This window comes from Pogoniulus pusillus, chromosome 39 (assembly GCF_015220805.1).
Source record: "Pogoniulus pusillus isolate bPogPus1 chromosome 39, bPogPus1.pri, whole genome shotgun sequence".
Lineage (NCBI taxonomy): Eukaryota > Metazoa > Chordata > Aves > Piciformes > Lybiidae > Pogoniulus > Pogoniulus pusillus.
The window spans coordinates 2,627,964-2,648,738 of record NC_087302.1 but is presented as its reverse complement, the minus strand read 5'-3'; the positions used below and the strand labels follow the sequence as shown (position 1 = coordinate 2,648,738).

The 20,775-nt window shown below is 57.5% G+C and overlaps 1 protein-coding gene and 1 long non-coding RNA gene across 4 annotated transcripts in view; one reads left to right on the top strand and one right to left on the bottom strand.

The window, feature by feature from the left end:
• CCND3 (cyclin D3) overlaps positions 1 to 19,477 on the top strand; it is a 64,676-nt gene extending 45,199 nt beyond the window's left edge. For 2 of the 3 annotated variants that reach the window (XM_064173902.1, XM_064173901.1), the window contains exons 2-5: positions 939 to 1,154; positions 9,390 to 9,549; positions 11,214 to 11,356; positions 16,416 to 19,477. In XM_064173902.1, the coding sequence (XP_064029972.1) occupies positions 984 to 1,154; positions 9,390 to 9,549; positions 11,214 to 11,356; positions 16,416 to 16,574 (633 nt within the window). In that variant the 5' untranslated portion in view covers positions 939 to 983 and the 3' untranslated portion in view covers positions 16,575 to 19,477. The remainder of the gene's footprint in view (positions 1 to 938; positions 1,155 to 9,389; positions 9,550 to 11,213; positions 11,357 to 16,415) is intronic. The other variant, XR_010308840.1, reaches the window with a different exon arrangement.
• The window catches only part of LOC135191541 (uncharacterized), a 181,163-nt gene continuing 179,219 nt past the window's right edge, over positions 18,832 to 20,775 (bottom strand). Inside the window, exon 2 of the long non-coding RNA XR_010308841.1 lies at positions 18,832 to 20,551. This is a non-coding gene — a long non-coding RNA (uncharacterized LOC135191541). The remainder of the gene's footprint in view (positions 20,552 to 20,775) is intronic.

Sequence of the window (20,775 nt, the reverse complement as noted above, 5' to 3'; positions counted from 1 at the left end):
CGCTGTAGCAGTCTGGGCAGGGGGAGGTGGTCGCTGCTGGCAGGAGCGTGGTGCTGGTTTGGTGCTGGAGGAGGAGAAACCTCAATGTTTTTATGGTTACAGAGAAAGAAGGAAGTTAAATACGAGCGGTGTTGTGATCCTGCTTGAGAGATAAGAGCAGAGGGCTGAAATTCAGAGCTGCTGGATTCTGTCGGTGGCTGTGGTAGAAGTGCGGCTGAGGGAGGAGGAGGAGGACTTTGGGACTCAGACTCTGCTTTGGGCTCTGCCGTTGATTCTTCTTTGTGTCTCTGGACCACTTAAGGTGGAACTGCCAAGGGCGGATCCTACCCTGTTAGATCTCCAGCTGGAGATGTGCTGGAAGTGCTCCTTTTCTCCAGAGGTCCCCAGTTCTCCCCAGAGCAGAGGGTTGCAGCTCTGCTGTCCAGCAGGAGACACTAAACAAGGGGGGCAGATAAAGCAGCTTTGCTCAGAGGAGCACACAAATGAATTTTGCAGCTTTTGCAGGCAGGTGAAGGCTTAAGGCATTGGTCAAACTAGTTGCTGGTGTAGTCCCCCTCAGGTCACAGCCCTAATACCTGTAGCTGATATACTCCTTAGCACCCAAGTGCCTTCAGAGCTCCCCAGATAAGCATGAAACACCATCATGGAATCACAGAATGGGTTGGGTTGGAAGGAACCTTAAAGATCATCTCATTCCAGCCCCCTGCCGTGGGTCAGGGACACCTCCCACTTACCCAATTTGCTCAAAGCCCCCATTCAAACCTGGCTTGGAACACTCCCAGCTTTGGAGCCTCCACAGCTTCTCTGGGTGGGCTGACCAGAAGCTGTGAAGCTGCAGTGTGGGCAGGGAGGAGCTGAGGGGTCCTGTGCTGATTATAACTTCCCTTTTCTTTTTTTCTTCTCTTTTTTTTTCCCTTCCTGTGATTGGGTTTTGTCAGGTGTGTGAGGAGCAGAAGTGTGAAGAAGAGGTCTTCCCCTTGGCCATGAACTATGTGGATCGCTACCTGTCCACGGTGCCCGTGCGAAAGAACCACCTGCAGCTGCTGGGAGCTGTCTGCATGCTGCTGGCTTCCAAGCTGAGAGAAACCATGCCCCTGACCGTGGAGAAGCTCTGCATTTACACAGACAACTCCATCACACCTCAGCAGCTCTTGGTAACCACCCCTATCTCAGCTTGCCCTCTGCCTCCTCCCCAGCTCTCTTATCTCCTGCATCCTGCTGCTTGGCAGCATACCTGCCTCCATGCCTCCTCCTGCCCTCTTGCTTTCATTCCTTCACCTTCCCCTGCCTTCCCCCAACCAACCTTCTCTCCTCCTTGTCAGTTGGTGAAGAACTTTCCATCCTGGGCAGCCTCCTTGCTCCCCGCTGCAGGAAGCAGCTTTGTCACCTCCAGGTTACAGAGGGGGAGTTCCTTGTGCCTTAAGCTCTCATTGCAAGCTTGGAGCTGCCACCCTGAGCTGGCACCTGGATGCTGCTTACGCTCTGGAGAACAAAGATTCCTCTCTGCATGGCCAGGTGGGGGCTGCCACAGGGTTCTCAGAGCTCTGACTTGCCCCCAGCTGCAGAGGGGTGTGACATAGGAGATGCATTTCCAAACCTAGCTGGAAAAATGAAGTTTTAAGTGGAGAGCTAATTCTAGAATCATGGAATCAGTTGGGTTGGACAAGACCTTCAAGATCACTCTGTGCAACCGTTCTCTGACTCCACCAAGGCTGGAGCTAGACCATGGCCCTCAGCACCACAACCCTGTGGCTTTGAAACACATCCAGGGATGGGGATTCAACCACTTCCCTTTCAGGGAGGAAGTTTCTTCTGATGTCCAACCTAAACCTCTCCTGGTGCAGCTTGAGACCATTTCCTCTTGTCCTATCACTTTGTTACTAGGGAGAAGAGACCATCCCCCACCTGGCTCCAACCCCCTTTCAGGGATATATAGAGTAGGAAGATCTCCCTTCAGCCTCCTTAAGCAGCAAAATGGGTGGGAGCTGTTTTGACCTGGGCTGCAGCTGGCTGGATTGTACCCTTGAGGCTGGTGGTGCTGCCAAGGTCATGGAAATAAGCAGGACCTGATTGCTGATGAGGTCTTGCTCCCCACCCTTGAGTTAAAGCAGGACTGCTTTGCTTCTACACTCAGGTAGGAGCTGTGCAGGCTTTGAAAAGCAAAACCATTTCCAGTCTGAGGAGCAATTCAAAGTACAAATCCAAACCTCTTGAGTTCAGCTTCACCGATGGGGTAGGAAACTCCTTTTTTGGGAGGGGGAGGGAGGGGCCTTTGGTGCCTTATGAGGCACTTAGTGCCAGGGTTTAGTTAATTAGAAGGTATTAGGTGATAGGTTGGACTCAATGATCTTGAAGGTCTTTTCCAACCTGGTTAATTCTGTGATTCTGTAGATGAGAGCCCTGGGGAGGAAACTGCCACCTCACTTCGAGTAACAAACATCCCTGGAGACAGTTTGCCTACAGAATTTCTCAGGGTTAGTCATCAGCCTGTTTAAAAATCTCTCTCTTTTTTTTTTGGGGGGGAGGGTGTTGGGGAGGCTGGAGTGGGTGAGGTGATTGGAGTGTGATTTGTCCCCAGGCTGGGGAGTGAACCCATGACACTTTCAGGTGTGACTCGCAAGGCACTTCTGGTAATTGGAGAGCTCTGGTTGTGCCCCTTGGTTTCTCCAAGGGCCAGAAGAGGCTGGGGAAAAACCCCTCACCTCCATATCTCTCCTCCTTCAGTCATTTGTGGGTGGTTGTTGCCTTAATTAGCACTGCCTGGACCATTACCATGGGTGGTGGTGAGGGATGGGAATGCCCAGAACAAACAATTGCTCCTCGGTGCTGAGATGTGGCTGTGCTGCAGCATCCACAGGATCCTGGATTGCTCTCAGGGAGCACAGCCAAATGGGTGGCCAGGATCTTTTCATGGTTGTGCTCCAGGATCGATATGCAGTTGAGATGGACAAGAATGGTTTCATTTTGGGAGTCAGAAGTCCTTATTTTTCCCTCCTTGGAATAGTCAAAGATGGCTTTTTTGGTGGGGGGAGGGGGAACAAATAGGATCCTTCTTTGCCTTTCCCAAGGGGATGGCTGTGAGCACTCAGCAGGTTTATTCCTGATAATTGATGAGCAGAAGGATGAGAAAAGAAGCACCACAGAGCAGCCACAGCCCTGGAAGGAGGAGCAGAAGCATCACAGGGCAGCCACAGCCCTGGAAGGAAAAGCAGAAGCATCACAGGGCAGCCACAGCCCTTAAGGAGAGGTGCTGAGGTGTCTGCAGGTGCCTGGGCAGGAGAAGCTCTGTAGCTCAAGGTTCTGGTGCTCTGGTGGGCATCTTCCTCAGCCCACCACAGGGCTTGGTTTGGCTCAAGTGTGTTTAAGCCAGTTTGGAGCAGATCCTGTTTCAGTCTCCCCATTGCTTCCTGCTGGAAAGAGGGAGTGGAGGTAGCATCTGAAGATAGGTGAAGGCTTCATCCTCGCTTGGGGACCTGCCAAGAGTTAATGCCCTGATTACAAAACCAGAGCTGCAGTTTCCCTCCTCTGTGCTAATCATGGCAATGCTGCTTCTCTTTCACAACCCTGCCATGAAGCAGGGGTGGGGAGGGGAAGGGGAAGGGGAGCTTCTTCATCAAGGTCTGGACAATGGTGCATCCTGGCCTCCACTGGTGGATCAGAGCCATCTCAGCTCCCAGCCTGTCCTCCCTGGCCTTTTGGAGGAAGCTGCTTTGCTTCCCCGGGAGGTTTGCTTCCTTCTCTTGCTGGGATGCTTGGCACCAGCTCAGTGGTTGGGTGTTTTTTTTTTTCAGAAGGGCCATGTTTGAAATGAAATCTTGCTGAAGTTATTCTAGGGAGAAGGAAATGATGCAAGGAGGGACTTGTCCATTTGGAGGAAGTTGGATTTCCGTCGCGGGCGTTCTCTGACCTACCTTGCTGCACTTCTTGGGGTGTTTGTTTGGAGGAAAAGCTCTTCTGGCTTCTGCCAGAGGCTCTTCAGCTGCTTGAAGGTGGGGGAAGGCAGTTGTAGGTCCCCTTCATCTGCCTGGCATGTCCCTAACAACCTTTCTTGGCTGAAGCCTTTGAGCTAAGTCACTTCTGCCAGCTGCCAGGGATTGCCTAGCCAAGACCAGGAGCAAGGTCACAGAATCACAGAGACATTTCTGTTGGCAAAGCTCCTCAGGATCACCAAGTCCAACTCAGAACCCTGCACTGCAAGGTGCAGCCTACACCATATCCCCAAGCACCACATCACACAGCTTTTAAACACCTCCAGGGTTGGTGACTGCACCACCTCCCTAGGCAGCCTGAGCCACTCTTGCTGGGGAAAAAACCTTTTCCTGATGTTCAGTCTAAACCTCTCCAGTGGCAGCTTGAGGCCATTCCCTCTTCTAGCACTATTTACCTGTGAGAAGAGACCAGCAGCAGCCTCTCCACAGTGTCCTTTCAGGTAGCTGTAGACAGCAGTGAGGTCTCCCCTCAGCCTTCTCTGTTCCACAGTAACCATCCCCAGCTCCTGCAGTCCTCATAAGACTTCTTCTCCAGGCCCTTCACCAGCTTCATTGCCCTGATCCAGCCACCAGGCAGAGAAGGAAGGGAGCAGCAGTGGCAGCAGATCATGAGGAGTGAGAGCAAGAGGAGGAGTTCACAGCTGAGTTAAGGAGCTGTTGATCTGTGGTAGAGTTTCAACTCTCCAGCAGTGATGTGACCGTTCCTGAGCCTGGAGCTGGCACTTTTGCCCTCCCCACCCAACCCTGAGCTCTGCTCAGGGGATGGAACTGAACATTTGCCCCAGGCTCTTCCTCTCTGCTTTCGTGGCTGCTCATTTCTGTAGCTGTGTCTCAGGTGGGTGGGCAGCAGCAGCAGCTCTTTGCACCCTCTTTTTGAGTCAGCTCGCAAGCAGGGCGGGGAGCTGCCAGCTCCTGCTTGGCTGCTGTGCCTCATCGAGGCTGTGGCAGTGTGAAATGGGACCTTAGCCACTCGAGTGACAAAACTGAACACCATTTCCTTTCCTCCTGCAGCCAAGGCTGCTGCAGAGGGCAGCTGGGCTCTCTGCTCCCTCTGCAGCCTCCCCAGATGGGCTTACACAGGCTGCTTGTAGGCACCGAGGGGTGTGGGTGTTGCTGAGGACAGAGCTTGGTGTGCAGAGCCTCTGTCACTAGGTGAAAAGGAGAGGAGCTGGTGTGGCTGTCACATCCCAGGCTGAGTCTGCAGAGCTGTAAATTGAGCAGAGCCATTTCTGCTTGGGACTTGGGGCTGGCCTAGCAAGAGGGCACAGGGGCAGCAACCACAGCCTTGGGGCTGTTTCACTGCACTGGAGACCACCTTGTCAGAGCAAGGCAGGCAGTGGCAATGGTCACTGCCTGCCTGCCTTCTTTTTCCTTGTGGGATGCATGCAGGAGGTGAAGGCAGTGAGCTTGCAGAGAGGGAAGCTCAGCTGCTGTGCAGCTTCCATCTCCAAAGGGACTGACCCAGTGTGGGAGAGCTCTACCCTGGAGAACCTTGCAGAAGTGGGACCCTGTAGAAGGTGGACCCGACTCTTTCTGATGGGATGGGCAGTGCTGGCAGCTTTGCAGCCCTTCCACGAGCAGGGTGAAGAACAAAGGGACATTTTCCACTTTCTTCCTCCCTTTCATTAGGCAGGCAGGGACTGATTCAACGAGGTGCAAAACAAAACGCCAGGAAGAGGATGTTTGCTGCAGCGAGGGGAGCTGCTGTCGCAGAGCTGCTCGCCTATCTCCTGCAGCCTTTTGTTCTGCTCCTGCCACAGATAAAGTGATTCAGAGACTCTGCCATGCAGCTCGGAGAGAGGGAAGTCCCCAAGGCTAGCAGGAGAGAAGCGAGGAGCAGGGTGGTTTGGCAGGAGAGAGGCTTCCCTGAGCTAAATCCTGTGAGCTGGTGACAGTCCTTGGCGCCTGGCGCCTTCAGCTGGCATCTCGAGTGCCGGCTGGGTCTTGGGATCAGACCTCTTGGAACAAGGAGGTTTTGAAGGAGGTGACAAACCCGGGTACTAGCTGGGAAAGAGCTGCTTTTGTGTGCTGCAAACGAGCAGGCTCTGGTCCTGGAGCAGTCCTGGAGTGGCAGGAGCCTGCTCATCCCAGCTGGAGTCTCCTGCATCTCCTCGGGACAGGATGCATCCAAGCAGGACAGGCTCTGTGCCACACCGGTCTGGATGTCATGCTTGCAGCTCTGGGAGGAAAGGCAAGGAGCAGGAGCTGGGGTGATGCTGGGCTGCTGTCCCCTCTGTGCCCAAGGTGTCCCCTCACAGATGTAGTGATCCCTTTTGGGTTTGTTTTGTGAGCAGCCACCTCCAGGTCCTGCTGTGGACCTCCTCCCGGGTCTGCAGAAGGGCTGCTGGGTGGAGAAACCAGGCCTTAGCCTCTCACCCTTGGGACAGTGACTGCTGAAGTCATCAGCATGGTCCTGTGTCCTTCCCAGGAAACAAGAAGTTCTTAGAATCATAGAATGGTTTAGATTGGAAGGGACCTCAAAGATGATCTAGGCAGGGACACCTCCCAGCCCACCGCCCTTGGTGGGCTCTAGCAGGTTGGGACAGCACACAGAGCTCTCCACCTCCATGGCTCTTGGCCTGTCCCACCTTGCTGTGCTGCTGCAGAGTGGTCAGCACTAGCTGGTTTTCATTCTTCTGCCCAAACCTGGTCTCTTCTCTCTGTTCCAAATCCCCTCTTTGAACCAAGCATCCCTCCTCAGGCTCTGGAGCTCCTTGCTGCCATCCTTGCTGCTGTTATCCCAGGGACTGGGCTTAGCAGCACAGAAGGGCTGGCAGGCTGGCATCCATATGGGAGGGCAGTGAGTGTGCTCCAGGGAAGCTCTGCTTTCTGCTTGGAAAAGTGCAGGCTGTGAAGTGGCCCCCTGGAGGGGGGGGTTCAGAGCAGGTTGAGCAATGCTGTCCATTTAAGCAACTCCAAACTGGTAGTGTTGTGTAAGGGGAAAGAGGGGGGTTAAAAGGGAGAGGCACAGAGAGAGCAAATGAAGACCTGAACAGTCTCACTTCTTCAAACCCATCTGCTCTGGCAGCCCTCTGGCACGTCTGAGTGCAGCACTGACCTTGTAATCCTACACTGCTTGGCAAGGAGCAGATCCTCTGCTGGGTAGGACTGGGTCCTGAAGTGCAGATACCTGATACAAACCCCAGTTCAGCCTGGCCCTTCCAGGCCTGGAGGCTCAGCTCTTGCAGGGTCTTCTCCTTTATTGTCACCCCCTGTTACTGGGGAGGAGGCACTGGGGATGTCTTCTGTGGCCTTCCTGGCATGCCTGCAGCCCAGTGCCAAACACAGACCTGCTGCTGATTCAGTCTGAGAGGACCTGGGGGCTAGGCTTGGGCTTTGAGGGAGTTAGGATGAGCAGAGAGACTCAGGAAGCTGGGTGTGGGCTGCCTGTGATGTTCCTGCTGGGAGGGGAAGGAAAATGATCTTGGGAAGACTCTGCTCACACCTCTCCAGAGACTGCTGTGTCTGGTTGTAGCCAGACATAGAATCATAGAATCAAGCAGGTTGGAAGAGAGCTCCAAGCTCCTCCAGCCCAACCTAGCACCCAGCCCTGCCCAACCAACCAGACCATGGCACTAAGTGCCCCAGCCAGGCTTGGCTGCAACACATCCAGCCACAGCCACTCCACCACCTCCCTGGGCAGCCCATTCCAGTGCCAATCACTCTCTCTGACAACAGCTTCCTCCTCACAGCCAGCCTCAACCTGTCCTGGCACAGCTTCAGGCTGTGTCCCCTTCTTCTGTCCCTGGCTGCCTGGCAGCAGAGCCCAACCCCACCTGGCTACAGCCTCCCTGCAGGCAGCTGCAGGCAGCAATCAGCTCTGCCCTGAGCCTCCTCTGCTGCAGGCTGCACCCCCCCAGCTCCTTCAGCCTCTCCTCACAGGGCTGTGCTCCAGGCCCCTCCCCAGCCTTGCTGCCCTTCTCCAAACACCTTCCAGCACCTCAGCATCTCTCTTGACTTGAGCCAGAACTGGACACAGCCCTCAAGGTGTGTCCTGAGCAGTGCTGAGCACAGGGGCAGAAGGACTGCCCTGCTTCTGCTGCCCACACTGCTCCTGAGCCAGGCCAGGGTGCCAGTGGCTCTCACATAACATCAGAGCCACCCATCCCAGCGAGAGCAGTGGGTGTGTGGCCCAGAGGCTGCTCTGGCTAAGGCAGGCAGACCTGAATGCTGATGGCAGAGCAGGGAACTGTGTGCACAGTTCCCAGGTTCTGTGCTCAGTCTCTAACCGTGGAGCTCTCCATGCTTGAATACCTGCTGGATGGCACCACCATGGTAGTGCCACCTGCTAACACGAGGGCTTGCAGGGTGCTGACTCTGCCAAGTGCTCACCCAGGGCTGCTCTCTGCTTTTGGTGTCAGGATTAATGCTTGGAGCTGGAACAGCCCACGAGAGGCTGAGCAGATCAGAGGAACAGTTCAGGCTCCAGCTGAAATCCACAGGGGGCACTTGGCCTTCCTGCCATCTGCTCCCCAGCTTGTAGCTTGCACAGGGGTGGGCTGGTGGAAGATCTGGCAGCAATCTCTGCTAGGTGCACAGAGAGACCACCACAACACGAGGCAGAGGCACTGGCAGGTAACTGGGAAGCATCATTGAGGTGTGGGTGGGAGAGGTGACTGTCAGCATGGCTGCTGAGTGCCTCTGCCCCCTGAGAAGCTGCTGGGGATGCTCTGCTGAGCATGACAGGAGGCTGTTGGCAGAGAAGAGGTGAGATGAGTAGGGGAGGCTGTGCCAAAGTGCTGCTGCCCAGCCTTGGGACTGCTCCACAGGGCTGTGTGCCCAGCGTTTGCTGGGCTGAGGATCTCGGCACCCAGTCACGTCCCCTGAGCTCTGCAGGGGCTGAGGCTCTCATGCAGGAGTTTGAGCTGCCTGAATGCAGCCCTCACAGCTCAGCTCTTGCCTGCACCTCCAATGTGCTGTGCAGAGGAGCTGGCTGCAGGGCAGCTCTTGCCTCCTGTGGTCCTCTGGCCAAGTTGCTGCTCCAGGAGGGAGTCCACACAGTGACCAGCGCTGAGGAGCACGCAGAGGGCTGAGCTGGGAGCCTGCACCTCAGCCTGTCCCTCCAGGAGTGCAGAAGGAATGTGGGAATCTCGTGCCTGCTGCTCTTTGCCCTCTGCTTTGCCCACAGAGGGAATGCCAGGGGTGTTGCAGGCTAATCCAATGCACCTTGGAAGGCAGAGCCCAGATTTATTGCTTCCTCTTTGCTCTTTACTCCCAGCTTTGCAGCAGCTCAAGGCTGGTGCCATAGTCACAGAGCAGAGATCTTCCCTCTTTTCCCTCCCTGCCTTGTGGATTTCACTGTTCTCCTGGCCCTGCCCCAAGCCTTTTCTGCCCTTGAATCTGGGGAGTGTTTCTGCCAGGCCCTGTTGAATAACTTTCTGTCTGTCTGTCTGTCTGTAGGCTTGGGAGGTCCTGGTGCTGGAGAAGCTAAAGTGGGACCTGGTCTCAGTGATAGCAAATGATTTCTTGGCTCACATCCTCCATCACCTCCCACTGCCCAAGGACAAGATGGAGCTGGTGAAGAAGCATGCACAGACCTTCATCGCCCTGTGTGCCACAGGTGGGTGCCAGCTGCTGCTGGAGCTGCTTGCTGAGAGGCAGGGGAGGGTGAGGTGGCCACTGGGCTGCAGCCAGGCTCTCTGGGTGAGTTGGGGGTGCTCACCAGCTCCTTGGCTTTCTGGGGAGCTCAGTGCCTGCCTTTGCTCCAACTGAAGCATTTCTGCTGCTGAGTGATGTGGTTTCTGTCCCTGATGAGCTGGGATAGTGGTCTTGGGGGCTCTTAGTGGGTGCCAGGGCAGCAAAGCCATGGAGCCACCCTTCCATGCCACCTTTCTGACTGCAGAGGCTGTGACTGTGGGAGTGCCTCCAAGGGACAGATCACAGAGTCACAGAACTAACCAGGCTGGAGAAGACCTCTAAGATCATCAAGTCCAACCTATCACCTAACCCTCCTGATTCACTAACCCCTGGCACTGAGTGCCTCATGCAGCCTCCTCTTAGACTCCTCCAGGGATGGCAACTCCACCACCTCCCTGGGCAGCCCATTCCAATGCCAGTCTCTCTTTCCTAACATTCAGCTTCAACCTGCCCTGCCACAGCTTCAGGCTGTGGCCCCTTCTTCTGGCCCTGGCTGCCTGGCAGCAGAGCCCAACCCCACCTGGCTACAGCCTCCCTGCAGGCAGCTGCAGGCAGCAATGAGCTCTGCCCTGAGCCTCCTCTGCTGCAGGCTGCACCCCCCCAACTCCCTCAGCCTCTCCTCACAGGGCTGTGCTCCAGGCCCCTCCCCAGCCTTGCTGCCCTTCTCCAAACACCTTCCAGCACCTCAACATCTCTCTGCAATGGAGGAGCCCAGAACTGGACACAGCACTGCAGGGGTGTCCTGAGCAGTGCTGAGCACAGGGGCAGAAGGACTGCCCTGGGTTGAGCTTTTATCACTCTTGCTGTGAGCTGCTGGAGCAACCTCATCTTCAGGGCTTTTGGTGAGAAAGGCCCAGAGGAACAGCTGAAGCCTGGACCCATCTCATTGCCTTGGTGGGAAAAGCCCCTCAAGCTCATCCACTCCAACCATTCTCTAACTCTGCCAGGGCTGGGGCTAAGCCATGGCCCTCAGCATCACATCTCTGTGTGTTTAAAACACCTCCAGGGATTGGGATTCAACCCTGGACAGCTTTTGAGAACCCTTTTGGTGAAGAAGCTGCTTCTGATGTCCAACCTAAACCTCCCCTGGTGCAAGTTGAGGCAGTTTCCTCTCATTTGTTTCCTGATACTTGGGAGCAGAGCCCAACCCCTGTTTGGTTGCCCTAGTCCTGCTGGCCACATTGCTCCTGAGCCAGCCCAGGATGCCATTGGCTCTGCTGCCCACCTGGGAGCCGTAGGCAGCAATGAGGTCTCCCTCAGCCTCCTCCACACTGCACACCTGCAGCTCCCTCAGCTGCTCCTCCCCAGCCCTGTTCTCCAGACCCTTCCCCACCTTCACTGCTGTTTCCTAGACCTACTCCAGCCCCTCAGTGTCCTTCTTGGAGTGAGGGCACCTGAAGGTTGCTTCTCTGATGCTCCACCTGTTCCCCACAGCTTCGCTCCCATCTCCTCCCGTCAAGCTGGAGACTCCTCTCTGCCCTCCCCTCTCTGGTTTCCCAGGAAAACCCCAGCCTCCAGGACTTCCCACACATATCCTTGCTGACAGCTTCTTCCCTTGTGCCCTGTGTGTCCCTGTCCTGTCTCTAGACTACACCTTTGCCCTGTACCCCCCCTCCATGATCGCCACGGGCAGCATCGGAGCCGCGATCCATGGCCTGACAGTGGCTGCCAACGACGTCGGTGGAGAGGCCACCACTGAGCTGCTGGCCAGCATCACTGGCACCGAGGTGGTGAGTGCCTGGGGGGGGATGCAGAGAGTGGTGGGGCTTGGAAGGGACCTCTGGAGATCGAGTCCACCCACCCCTGCCAGAGCAGAGTCAGCCCAGGCAGGTCACACAGGAGTACCCCCAGAATCCCAGCGTGGTAGCTGGGGGCAGGAGGGGTTGGAAGGGACATCTGGAGAGCATCCAGTCCAAGTCCTCTGCTCAAGCAGGGCACCCACAGCAGCTTGGCCAGGATCTCAATAGCCAGTTAGGGCTGGAAGCTCTGCAGAGAAGGAGACTCCACAACCTCTCTGGGCAGCCTGCTCCTGGGCTCTGCCACCCTCACAGTACAGAAGTTCCTTCTGATGTTGGGATGGAACTTCCTATGTCCAAGTTCATGCCTGTGGCCTCTTGTCCTGTCACTGGGGACCATGGAGAAGAGCCTGACCCCATCCTCCTGACACTCAGTCCCTTAGATACTTGTAAGCACTCATCAGATCCCACACAGCCTCCTCCTCTGCAGGCTAACCAGCCCCAGCCTGTCCCCATGAGAGAGGTGCTCCAGACCCCTCAGCATCTCAGTGGTCCTCTGCTGGACTCTCTCCAGTAGCTTTTCTGGTCCTTCTTGAGCTGGGGTGCTCAGAGCTGGGCTCCAGGCAAGCAGAGCAGTTTTGCTGCAGGGTCTGGTGGAAACTCTTGCTCCTCTGAGCAGGAGAGGAGGTGAAGCTGTTCAGAACGATGCCAACCTTGGCTTAAGGAGTGCCTAGAGATGAGAGAACGTCTCTGGAGGCAGCAGCTTTGGTCAGTGCCATGGCCACAGTCAGCTCAGGGCCATCAAGTGCTGCCTGTGCAGAGCAGGGCGAGCTCAGGAGCCTTGGAGAGGCAGCACAAAGGGGAGCGTCTGTTGTGCCTGCCTGGGCAGGTGTTGGCAGGATCGGGTTGACAGGGTGGGATGGGGCAGAGGGAGAAGCTGGGCTCAGCATCTGCTAATCTCCACCGGTGTCTGGTTGCAGGTGGCCAGATTCAGGTGGGAAGGGGGCCCGGGGGCACAAAGCGTTGGGGGATGCTGGCACAGCGACTTGGCTGGGGACACGAGGATGGTGGGGGGCACCTTGCTGCTTTGAGCAGGGCAGCAGGACCCTCTGGGGCTCCCCGTTTGCAGGTGGCTCTGACTGCAGCGAGGTCAGCAGGAGCCTTTCTTGTGCCAGAGGCTCCTTTTGATCCTTTCTTCTGCCCGAGCGCCGATGCCGGCAGCGGGCGTGGGGTTGGTTTCAGTCCCCCGACAGCAGCGCTGGGAGTTGGAAGCGGTGGGAGGCTGTGGGCAGGCTTTGTGCAGGCAGGGAGGGCTGGGCCAGGAGGGTGTCCTGATCTGTTTGTGTGGCTCCACTTGGGTTTGGTTTTGTTTTTGGGCTTGGTTTTGTTTGCTGGAGCCTTTTTGTGAAAGAGAGAATCAGTGCAGCCAGCTGCTCCCAAGCTGCTGCCTGGGGTGAATGGGGCAGGGGCTGAAACCTGCTCTGGCTTGGGGCTGGAGGGAACAGGTGGGAAGCAGGGAGGGCACCACCGAGGGGAGGGGAGCAGAAATGGAGCCCAGCACACCTCTGCTGCCTTCCAGCCTCCCCTTCCCAGCACACAGAGGACCTCACTTCTGCCCCACAGCCTGCCTGGGTGGGAGGTGCTGCACAAGCAGCCCCTGCCTAGGCAGGACCGTGGCAGCTCCTGTGGCAGAGGGAAGGCCTGGAGATGTGCCTGGTGGGAGCACCCAGCCTCAGCCCCCCATGTCTCTGAGGCTTCTCCCTAGATCTGGCCTTGCAGTGTCCCCAGGTCGTGACTCACAGAATCACACAGAGTCAACCAGGTTGGAAAAGACCTTTAAGATCATCAAGTCCAACCTGCCACCTAACCCTTCTAATTAACTAAACCATGGCACTAAGTGCCTCATCCAGTCCCCTCTTGAGCACCTCCAGGGACAGTTTCTCCACCACCTCCCTGGGCAGTCCATTCCAATGCCAATCACACCTTCTGTGAAGAACTTCTTCCTAACATCCAGTGTAAACCTGCCCTGGTGCAGGGTTTCCCCTTTGGCTCTGCTATGCCATTCCCACAGCTGGGCAGTGCTGGTGGCACAGGGACTCCACGGGGACAGAAGGGCACAGCAGTGCAAGGCAGTACCAGCTCCACGACTGGCAAGAGCTTTGCCATCATGCTCGAAGCTGCCTCATTGGTGGCACTCCAGGTGCAGCTTGAGGGTTTCACAGTGCTCCAGAGGGGCTTCAAGGAGCAGAACCAGACCCACAGTCTGGCTGAGCCTGACACCACACTGCCCTGCAGAGCAGGGAGGGGGCAGGCAGGCTGAGGCAAGCCAGGCTGCCTCCTGGGCAGTCCCTGCAGCAGCCTCCCCGGGGCTGGAGCAGGCAGTGGCAGAGCCAGGCTGAGGCAAGCCAGGCTGCCTCCTGGGCAGTCCCTGCAGCAGCCTCCCCAGGGGTGGTGCAGGCAGTGGCAGAGCCAGGCTGAGGCAAGCCAGGCTGCCTCCTGGGCAGTCCCTGCAGCAGCCTCCCCAGGGCTGGTGCAGGCAGTGGCAGAGCCAGGCTGAGGCAAGCCAAGATGCCTCCTGGGCAGTCCCTGCAGCAGCCTCCCCAGGTCTGGAGCAGGCAGTGGCAGTGGCAGAGCCAGGCTGAGGCAAGCCAAGCTGCCTCCTGGGCAGTCCCTGCAGCAGCCTCCCCAGGGCTGGAGCAGGCAATGGCAGAGCCAGGCTGAGGCAAGCCAAGATGCCTCCTGGGCAGTCCCTGCAGTAGCCTCCTGGGCACTCCCTGCAGCAGCCTCCTGGGCAGTCCCTGCAGCAGCCTCCCCAGGGCTGGAGCAGGCAGTGGCAGAGCCAGGCTGAGGCAAGCCAGGCTACCTCCTGGGCAGTCCCTGCAGCAGCCTCCTGGGCACTCCCTGCAGCAGCCTCCTGGGCAGTCCCTGCAGCAGCCTCCCAGGGCGGGAGCAGGCAGTGGCAGAGCCAGGCTGAGGCAAGCCAGGCTGCCTCCTGGGCAGTCCCTGCAGCAGCCTCCTGGGCAGTCCCTGCAGCAGCCTCCCCGGGGCTGGAGCAGGCAGTGGCAGTGGCAGTGGCAGAGCCAGGCTGAGGCAAGCCAGGCTGCCTCCTGGGCAGTCCCTGCAGCAGCCTCCTGGGCAGTGCCTGCAGCAGCCTCCCCGGGGCTGGAGCAGGCAGTGGCAGTGGCAGTGGCAGTGGCAGTGGCAGTGGCAGTGGCAGTGCCAGGCTGGCGCTGAGCAGCGAGCTGGCCCCGAGCGCGGCTGGGGGCTGTGCTGGAGGCTGCGCTGACGGGAAGCCGTGGGCAGGGGGAGGTGGGCGTTGCTATTTTCGCTCCCCACATCCTCTGACAGTTTCTAAGAACCGGTGGTGGATTCCTGGTAAGAGATTCCGGGGTGTGACAACGGCGACGGCTCCGGCCGCGGGGTGCCAGGCGCCAGCCTCTGCCCCTGGCCGGGAGCTGAGCTGCGCTGCTGCTGCGCTCCTGGCTTGGGCAGCAGAGCTGGGCACAGAGATGTGGCATCACACCGAGCTCCAGGAGACCTGGGATGCAGGGCCTTGGGGGAGGCAGGTTCTAAAGCTCCTGCCAGTCGTGGAGCTGGTACTGCCTTGCACCGCTGTGCCCTTCTGTCCCCGTGGACTCCCTGCGCCACCAGCACTGCCCAGCTGTGGGAATGGCATAGCAGAGCCAAAGGGGAAACTGAGTCACGACCTGGGGACACTGCAAGGCCAGATCTAGGGAGAAGCATCAGCATCAGAAACACAGGGGGCTGAGGCTGGCTGCTCCCACTGGGCACAGCTGTGGTCCCCATGTGCTGCTCGCCACTGGCATGTTGGAGGATGGAGCTGGAAGGTCTTGGGTGTGAAGGTTGAGCCCAGCCTGTGCTGAGCTGTTCTGATCTGCCCTCCTGCTTGCTGGCAGCAGGTGACTGCTGTGATGTGGAGTCACACACTGCATGCAGGCACAAGCTCAGGTGCTTTGGGAAGAGCTGATCCTCAAATGTGGTCGAACAGAGAGGTGGGAAAAAGTCAGCAAGAGTCTGAGGCTACTCCTGAGGAGGTCTCTAAAGCAGAGACCTGCTGGAGATCATAGAATTAGTCAGGGTTGGAAGGGACCACAAGGAGCAGCCAGTTCCACCCCCCTTGCCATGCCCAGGGACACCCTACCCTAGAGCAGGCTGCACACAGCCTCAGCCAGCCTGGCCTCAAACACCTCCAGCCATGGGGCCTCAACCCCCTCCCTGGGCAACCCATTCCAGCCTCTCACCACTCTCCTGCTCAGCAACTTCCTCCTCACCTCCAGCCTCACTCTCTCCACCTCCACCTTTGCTCCATCCCCCCCACTCCTGCCACTACCTGACAGTCTCAAAAGTCCCTCCCCAGCTTTTTTGGAGCCCCCTTCAGATCCTGGCAGGCCGCAAGAAGGTCCCCTGGGAGCCTCCTCTGCTCCAGCCTGCACAGCCCCAACCCTTCCAGTCTGTGCTCACAGCAGAGCTGCTGCAGCCTCTGAGCATCCTCCTGGCCCTGCTCTGGACACTCTCCAGCATCTCCACAGCCCTCTTGTCCCAGGGGCTCCAGAGCTGGATGCAGGACTCCAGGTGGGGTCTCAGCAGAGCAGAGCAGAGCAGAAGAGAATCCCCTCCCTGGCCCTGCTGACCACACTGCTGCTGCTGCAGCCCAGGCTCTGCTTGGCTTTCTGGGCTGCAAGTGCACACTGCTGGCTCCTGCTGAGCTTCTCCTCCAGCAGCACCCCCAAGTCCCTCTCCTCAGGGCTGCTCTCCAGCCTGGCACTGCCCAGCCTGGATTGGTGCTTGCGATTGCCTCGACCCAGCTGCAGGACCTTGCCCTTGGTCTTGTTGAACCTCCTGAGCTTGGCTCGTGCCCACCTCTGCAGCCTGTGCAAGAGATGCCCCTTGGTGGGGAAAAGCTTCTTTGTCTTGTTTGTGTGCAGATGCTCCAGGGGCCAGAGATGCAGCACAGCAGCTGCTCAGTGCTGTTTATAAGGCTTCCACCTCTAAGCAACAGTCAACCGAGGCCTTTTGTCCCTCTCCACTGCAGGACTGCTTGAAAGCCTGTCAGGAGCAGATTGAAGCTGCCTTAGCCGAGAGCCTGAAGCAGGCATCCCAAAGCCACCAGGAGCTGGGCACCAAGACTGCTGCTTACCCTGCCAGCCAGCCCACCAGCACGCCCACAGACGTCACTGATGTCAACCTGTGACCAGCCTCCCCCACAGCCACCCAGCCCCACCGCAGCAGCACCTCGCCCTGGACACCCAAAGGTCTCTGCATCCCCCTTGCCCACCCCCCCCAGCAGCCCTCTCCACCTGCTGCCTGCTGAGGGTTCCTTCTGCTGGCCACCGGCGCAGAGCAGGACCCGAGCTGCTGGACCTGGATGCTGCCCATCAGCTCCTGCAGGTGGCCGGGGTGAAGCAAGCCTTTTGGTGGTGACAGGGCACAGGAGTGACTGGGGAGGGGGTGCAGCCCCCCAGGATGAAGTTGCAGATGTTTCTCAGTTGGTGTTGCTGGTGCCCAGGCTGGTGCCCAGGTTTGCTGTCTCCTCGGGGGTCCTGACGCCTTCCAGCCCCACGGGGGCCATCGATCATGGATTGTGAGCCTCCAACCCTGGCCTGTGTGGCCACAACCCTGCTGACCACCCCAGTCCTCCCTGGGCTGGGATGCTCTGAGCTTGCATGGCTCAGAGGAGAAGGCAGCAGGTGCTTGGTTGGGGGGGGATCCTCAGTCCCGATTGCTTCGTGCTGGCTTCTGCTGAGGCTTCTTGGGGGGGGTGGTGTGGCTGCTTCTGCTGGGAGCTGAGGGGGGGAACGTGTGGCTTGTTTCTTGTTGCTGTTAAGATTTGGGCTTTGTGGGGTTTTGGCTTGCTTTGGAGGGGAAGCTGTTCCCCATCTGCCTGGAGAGCAGAAGCCCTCCCCTGGGGCAGCAGCCTCCTGGGCAAGGTTTGGGTGCAATCCCCTCAGCTTTCCACCCACCCCACTTGAGGCTGCTTAATTTATTGTTAACTGCTGGGAAATGGGGAGGGAGGAAGACTGCAGCTCCTTGCCAGGGGGCCTGGATGCTGTCTCCTCTCCTTCTCAAAGAGTGCCTTCACCCTTGATCCCCTTTCCCTGGCTCCCTGGGCAATGGGAGCCTTTCCCTTTGGGAGCTGGTTGGGTTTTTAGGTAGCTTAGCTGATCTGAGTAGGTTTTCAGGACTTCATTGGAATGTGCTGCTATGGTCTGAAATCTTCACCCCTCTCCTTTTCCCCCCCGAGGCAGGGATCTCTGCTGGTGTCTGGAGGAGGCTGTGGTCTGAACTCTTCCCCCCAAGGCAGGGATCTCTGCTGGTGTCTGGAAGGGGCTGTGGTCTGAACTCTTTCCCCCTAGGTAGGGATCTCTGCTGGTGTCTGGAGGGGGCTGTGGTCTGAACTCTTTCCCCCAAGGCTGGGATCTCTGATGGTGTTCTGGAGGGGGCTGTGGTCTGAGCTCTTCCCCCGAGGCAGGGATCTCTGATGGTGTTCTGGAGGGGGCTGTGGTCTGAACTCTTCCCCCTCTAGGCAGGGATCTCTGATGGTGTTCTGGAGGGGGCTGTGGTCTGAGCTCTTCCCCCTCTAGGCAGGGATCTCTGCTGGTGTCTGGAGGGGGCTGTGGTCTGAGCTCTTCCCCCAAGGCTGGGATCTCTGATGGTGTTCTGGAGGGGGCTGTGGTCTGAGCTCTTCCCCCGAGGCAGGGATCTCTGATGGTGTTCTGGAGGGGGCTGTGGTCTGAGCTCTTCCCCCTCTAGGCAGGGATCTCTGCTGGTGTCTGGAGGGGGCTGTGGTCTGAGCTCTTCCCCCTAGGTAGGGATCTCTGATGGTGTCTGGAGGGGGCTGTGGTCTGAACTCTTTCCCCCAAGGCTGGGATCTCTGATGGTGTTCTGGAGGGGGCTGTGGTCTGAACTCTTTCCCCCAAGGCTGGGATCTCTGATGGTGTCCTAGCAGGGATCTCTGCTGGTGTCTGGAGGGGGCTGTGGTCTGAACTCTTTCCCCCAAGGCAGGGATCTCTGCTGGTGTCTGGAAGGGGCTGTGGTCTGAAACCTTCCCCCCAAGGCAGGGATCTCTGATGGTGTTCTGGAGGGGGCTGTGGTCTGAAACCTCCCCCCCAAGGCAGGGATCTCTGATGGTGTCTGGAGGGGGCTGTGGTCTGAGCTCTTCCCCCAAGGCAGGGATCTCTGATGGTGTTCTGGAGGGGGCTGTGGTCTGAACTCTTTCCCCCAAGGCTGGGATCTCTGATGGTGTTCTGGCAGGGATCTCTGATGGTGTCTGGAGGGGGCTGTGGTCTGAACTCTTTCCCCCAAGGCAGGGATCTCTGATGATGTTCTGGCTGGGATCTCTGCTGGTGTCTGGAGGGGGCTGTTGTTGGCATCTAGCTCTGGGTGGGTCTGAGCTGTGTCCATACAGGGTGGGGGGAAATCTGCTGCGTACTTGAGAAGTGATGATTGCATTTTTGTTTGGGTTTTTTTGGGGTATGGTTGTTGTTGATCCTGTCTGCTAGTTTTTATATATAAATATATTATATATATATATTAAAAAAAAAGTGTTAAAAAAATTATGCTGCTTTTGGGAAGAGAAAAATCCATTCATGAGTAGAGTTGGATTAACCAAGCCAGAGAGAGAGACCTTTACAGGGATGGGAGGCAGATTTGTGCTGCTTGGTGACCTCTGGACAGGTGGAGCTGTGGCTGTTGTCCTCCCTTTGGTGGGGAGGGGAGGAGGGGAACGTAGAAAAGGAGGTTAAAAATCTGCCTTCTTGGGTGCCATTAGAAACAAAAAAGTCATTTATCAGGTGGGGGGGAAAAAAAAAAAGATGGGGCTGCTCTTCTTCCACCAGCTTGGGTTGTAGAAAAGAAGTCATCTGCCACTGGCTCCTGCTAGCAGGAGAGCTGGGGGCATGCAGGACCTGTCTGCACAGGGAGGGAGAGAAAAAAACAAACCTTTTTCTTTTATCTTTTTTTTTCTTTAATATATATATAAAGAAGTTCTAATTTAAGAGTAAAGTGGTTTTGGTGTTCACCTGCAGGAGCCCTGCTGCTGGGAGAAGTCAGAGAACTGTCTTGATGTTGCAATAAAGTATTTTAAACCATTCCAAACATCTCAAGGCTTTGATTCCTTGCAGGATCTGCTCTGGGTTGTGCCTTGGGGCAGAGTTCCTGTCTCTGGGCTCCCCTGCCCTGGCCCAGATCTTGCCTCTGGGCTCCCCTGCCCTGGCCCAGATCCTGCCTCTTGGGCTCCCCTTCCCTGGCCCAGATCCTGCCTCTTGGGCTCCCCTTCTCTGGCCCAGATCCTGCCTCTGGGCTCCCCTTTCCTGGCCCAGATCCTGCCTCTTGGGCTCCCCTTCCCTGGCCCAGATCCTGCCTCTTGGGCTCCCCTTCCCTGGCCCAGATCCTGCCTCTTGGGCTCCCCTTCCCTGGCCCAGATCCTGCCTCTTGGGCTCCCCTTCCCTGGCCCAGATCCTGCCTCTTGGGCTCCCTTCCCTGGCCCAGATCCTGAGCCTTTGCCCTAAGCCACTTTGGGATGGGACCTCATCAGCTGGGGGATCTCCTCAGGCTCTTCCATGGGGCTGGAAGAGCAGGATGAAAGAGGGAGCCCTGGACAGGGCCCCCAGCAGCTGGAGAACTCTCAAGCTGGGTCTTGGGGCTGCATCAGTGAGATGAAGCAGGAAGGGGGCAGGCAGGACAACTGCAGACAGCTCTAACCTTGCTGGAGATGCTGCCGTGGCTGAAGGACACATTGGGCTTACCAAGGCTCTGGGGCAGGTGGATGGAGCCAAGCACCTTCCCCCAGGGCTGAGGGTAGAACTGGCCAGCACCTGCCTGCAGAGTGCCTGCCAGGGAGCAACTTCAGGCCACCAGCAGCAGCTCAGGTGGTGGTGCAGGGTGGCAAAGGCACGCTGGAAGAGCTGTGCCAGGCTGGGCTATCTCCTGCCCTCATCAGTTTCTGGCTTTTTGAAAGGAAGGAGATAAAAATCAGGAAGCCAGGGAAAAGGCCCAGTGGTGTGCAGCCAGCTGGGCTCTGCGTGCTGCTGTGCTTCGGGAGGCTTCTGCTCCTGCCACTGCTGCTGTCATGGGAGGTGGGGGCAGCTCAAGAAGGTGCCAGCTCAAAAGAAGAATCACAGGATCACAGAATTAACCAGGTTGGAAAAGACCTCCAAGATGGAGTCCAACCTATCACCTAACATAGTCAAAACCTGGCACTGAGTGCCTCATGCAGCCTCCTTTTAAACACCTCCAGGGATGGGGACTCCAGCAGCTCCCTGGGCAGCCCATTCCAGTGCCAATCACTCTTTTCATGAAGAATTTCTTCCTAACATCCAGCCTGAACCTGCCCTGGCACAGAATCACAGAATCAATCAGGTTGGCAGAGAGCTCCAAGCTCAGCCAGCCCAACC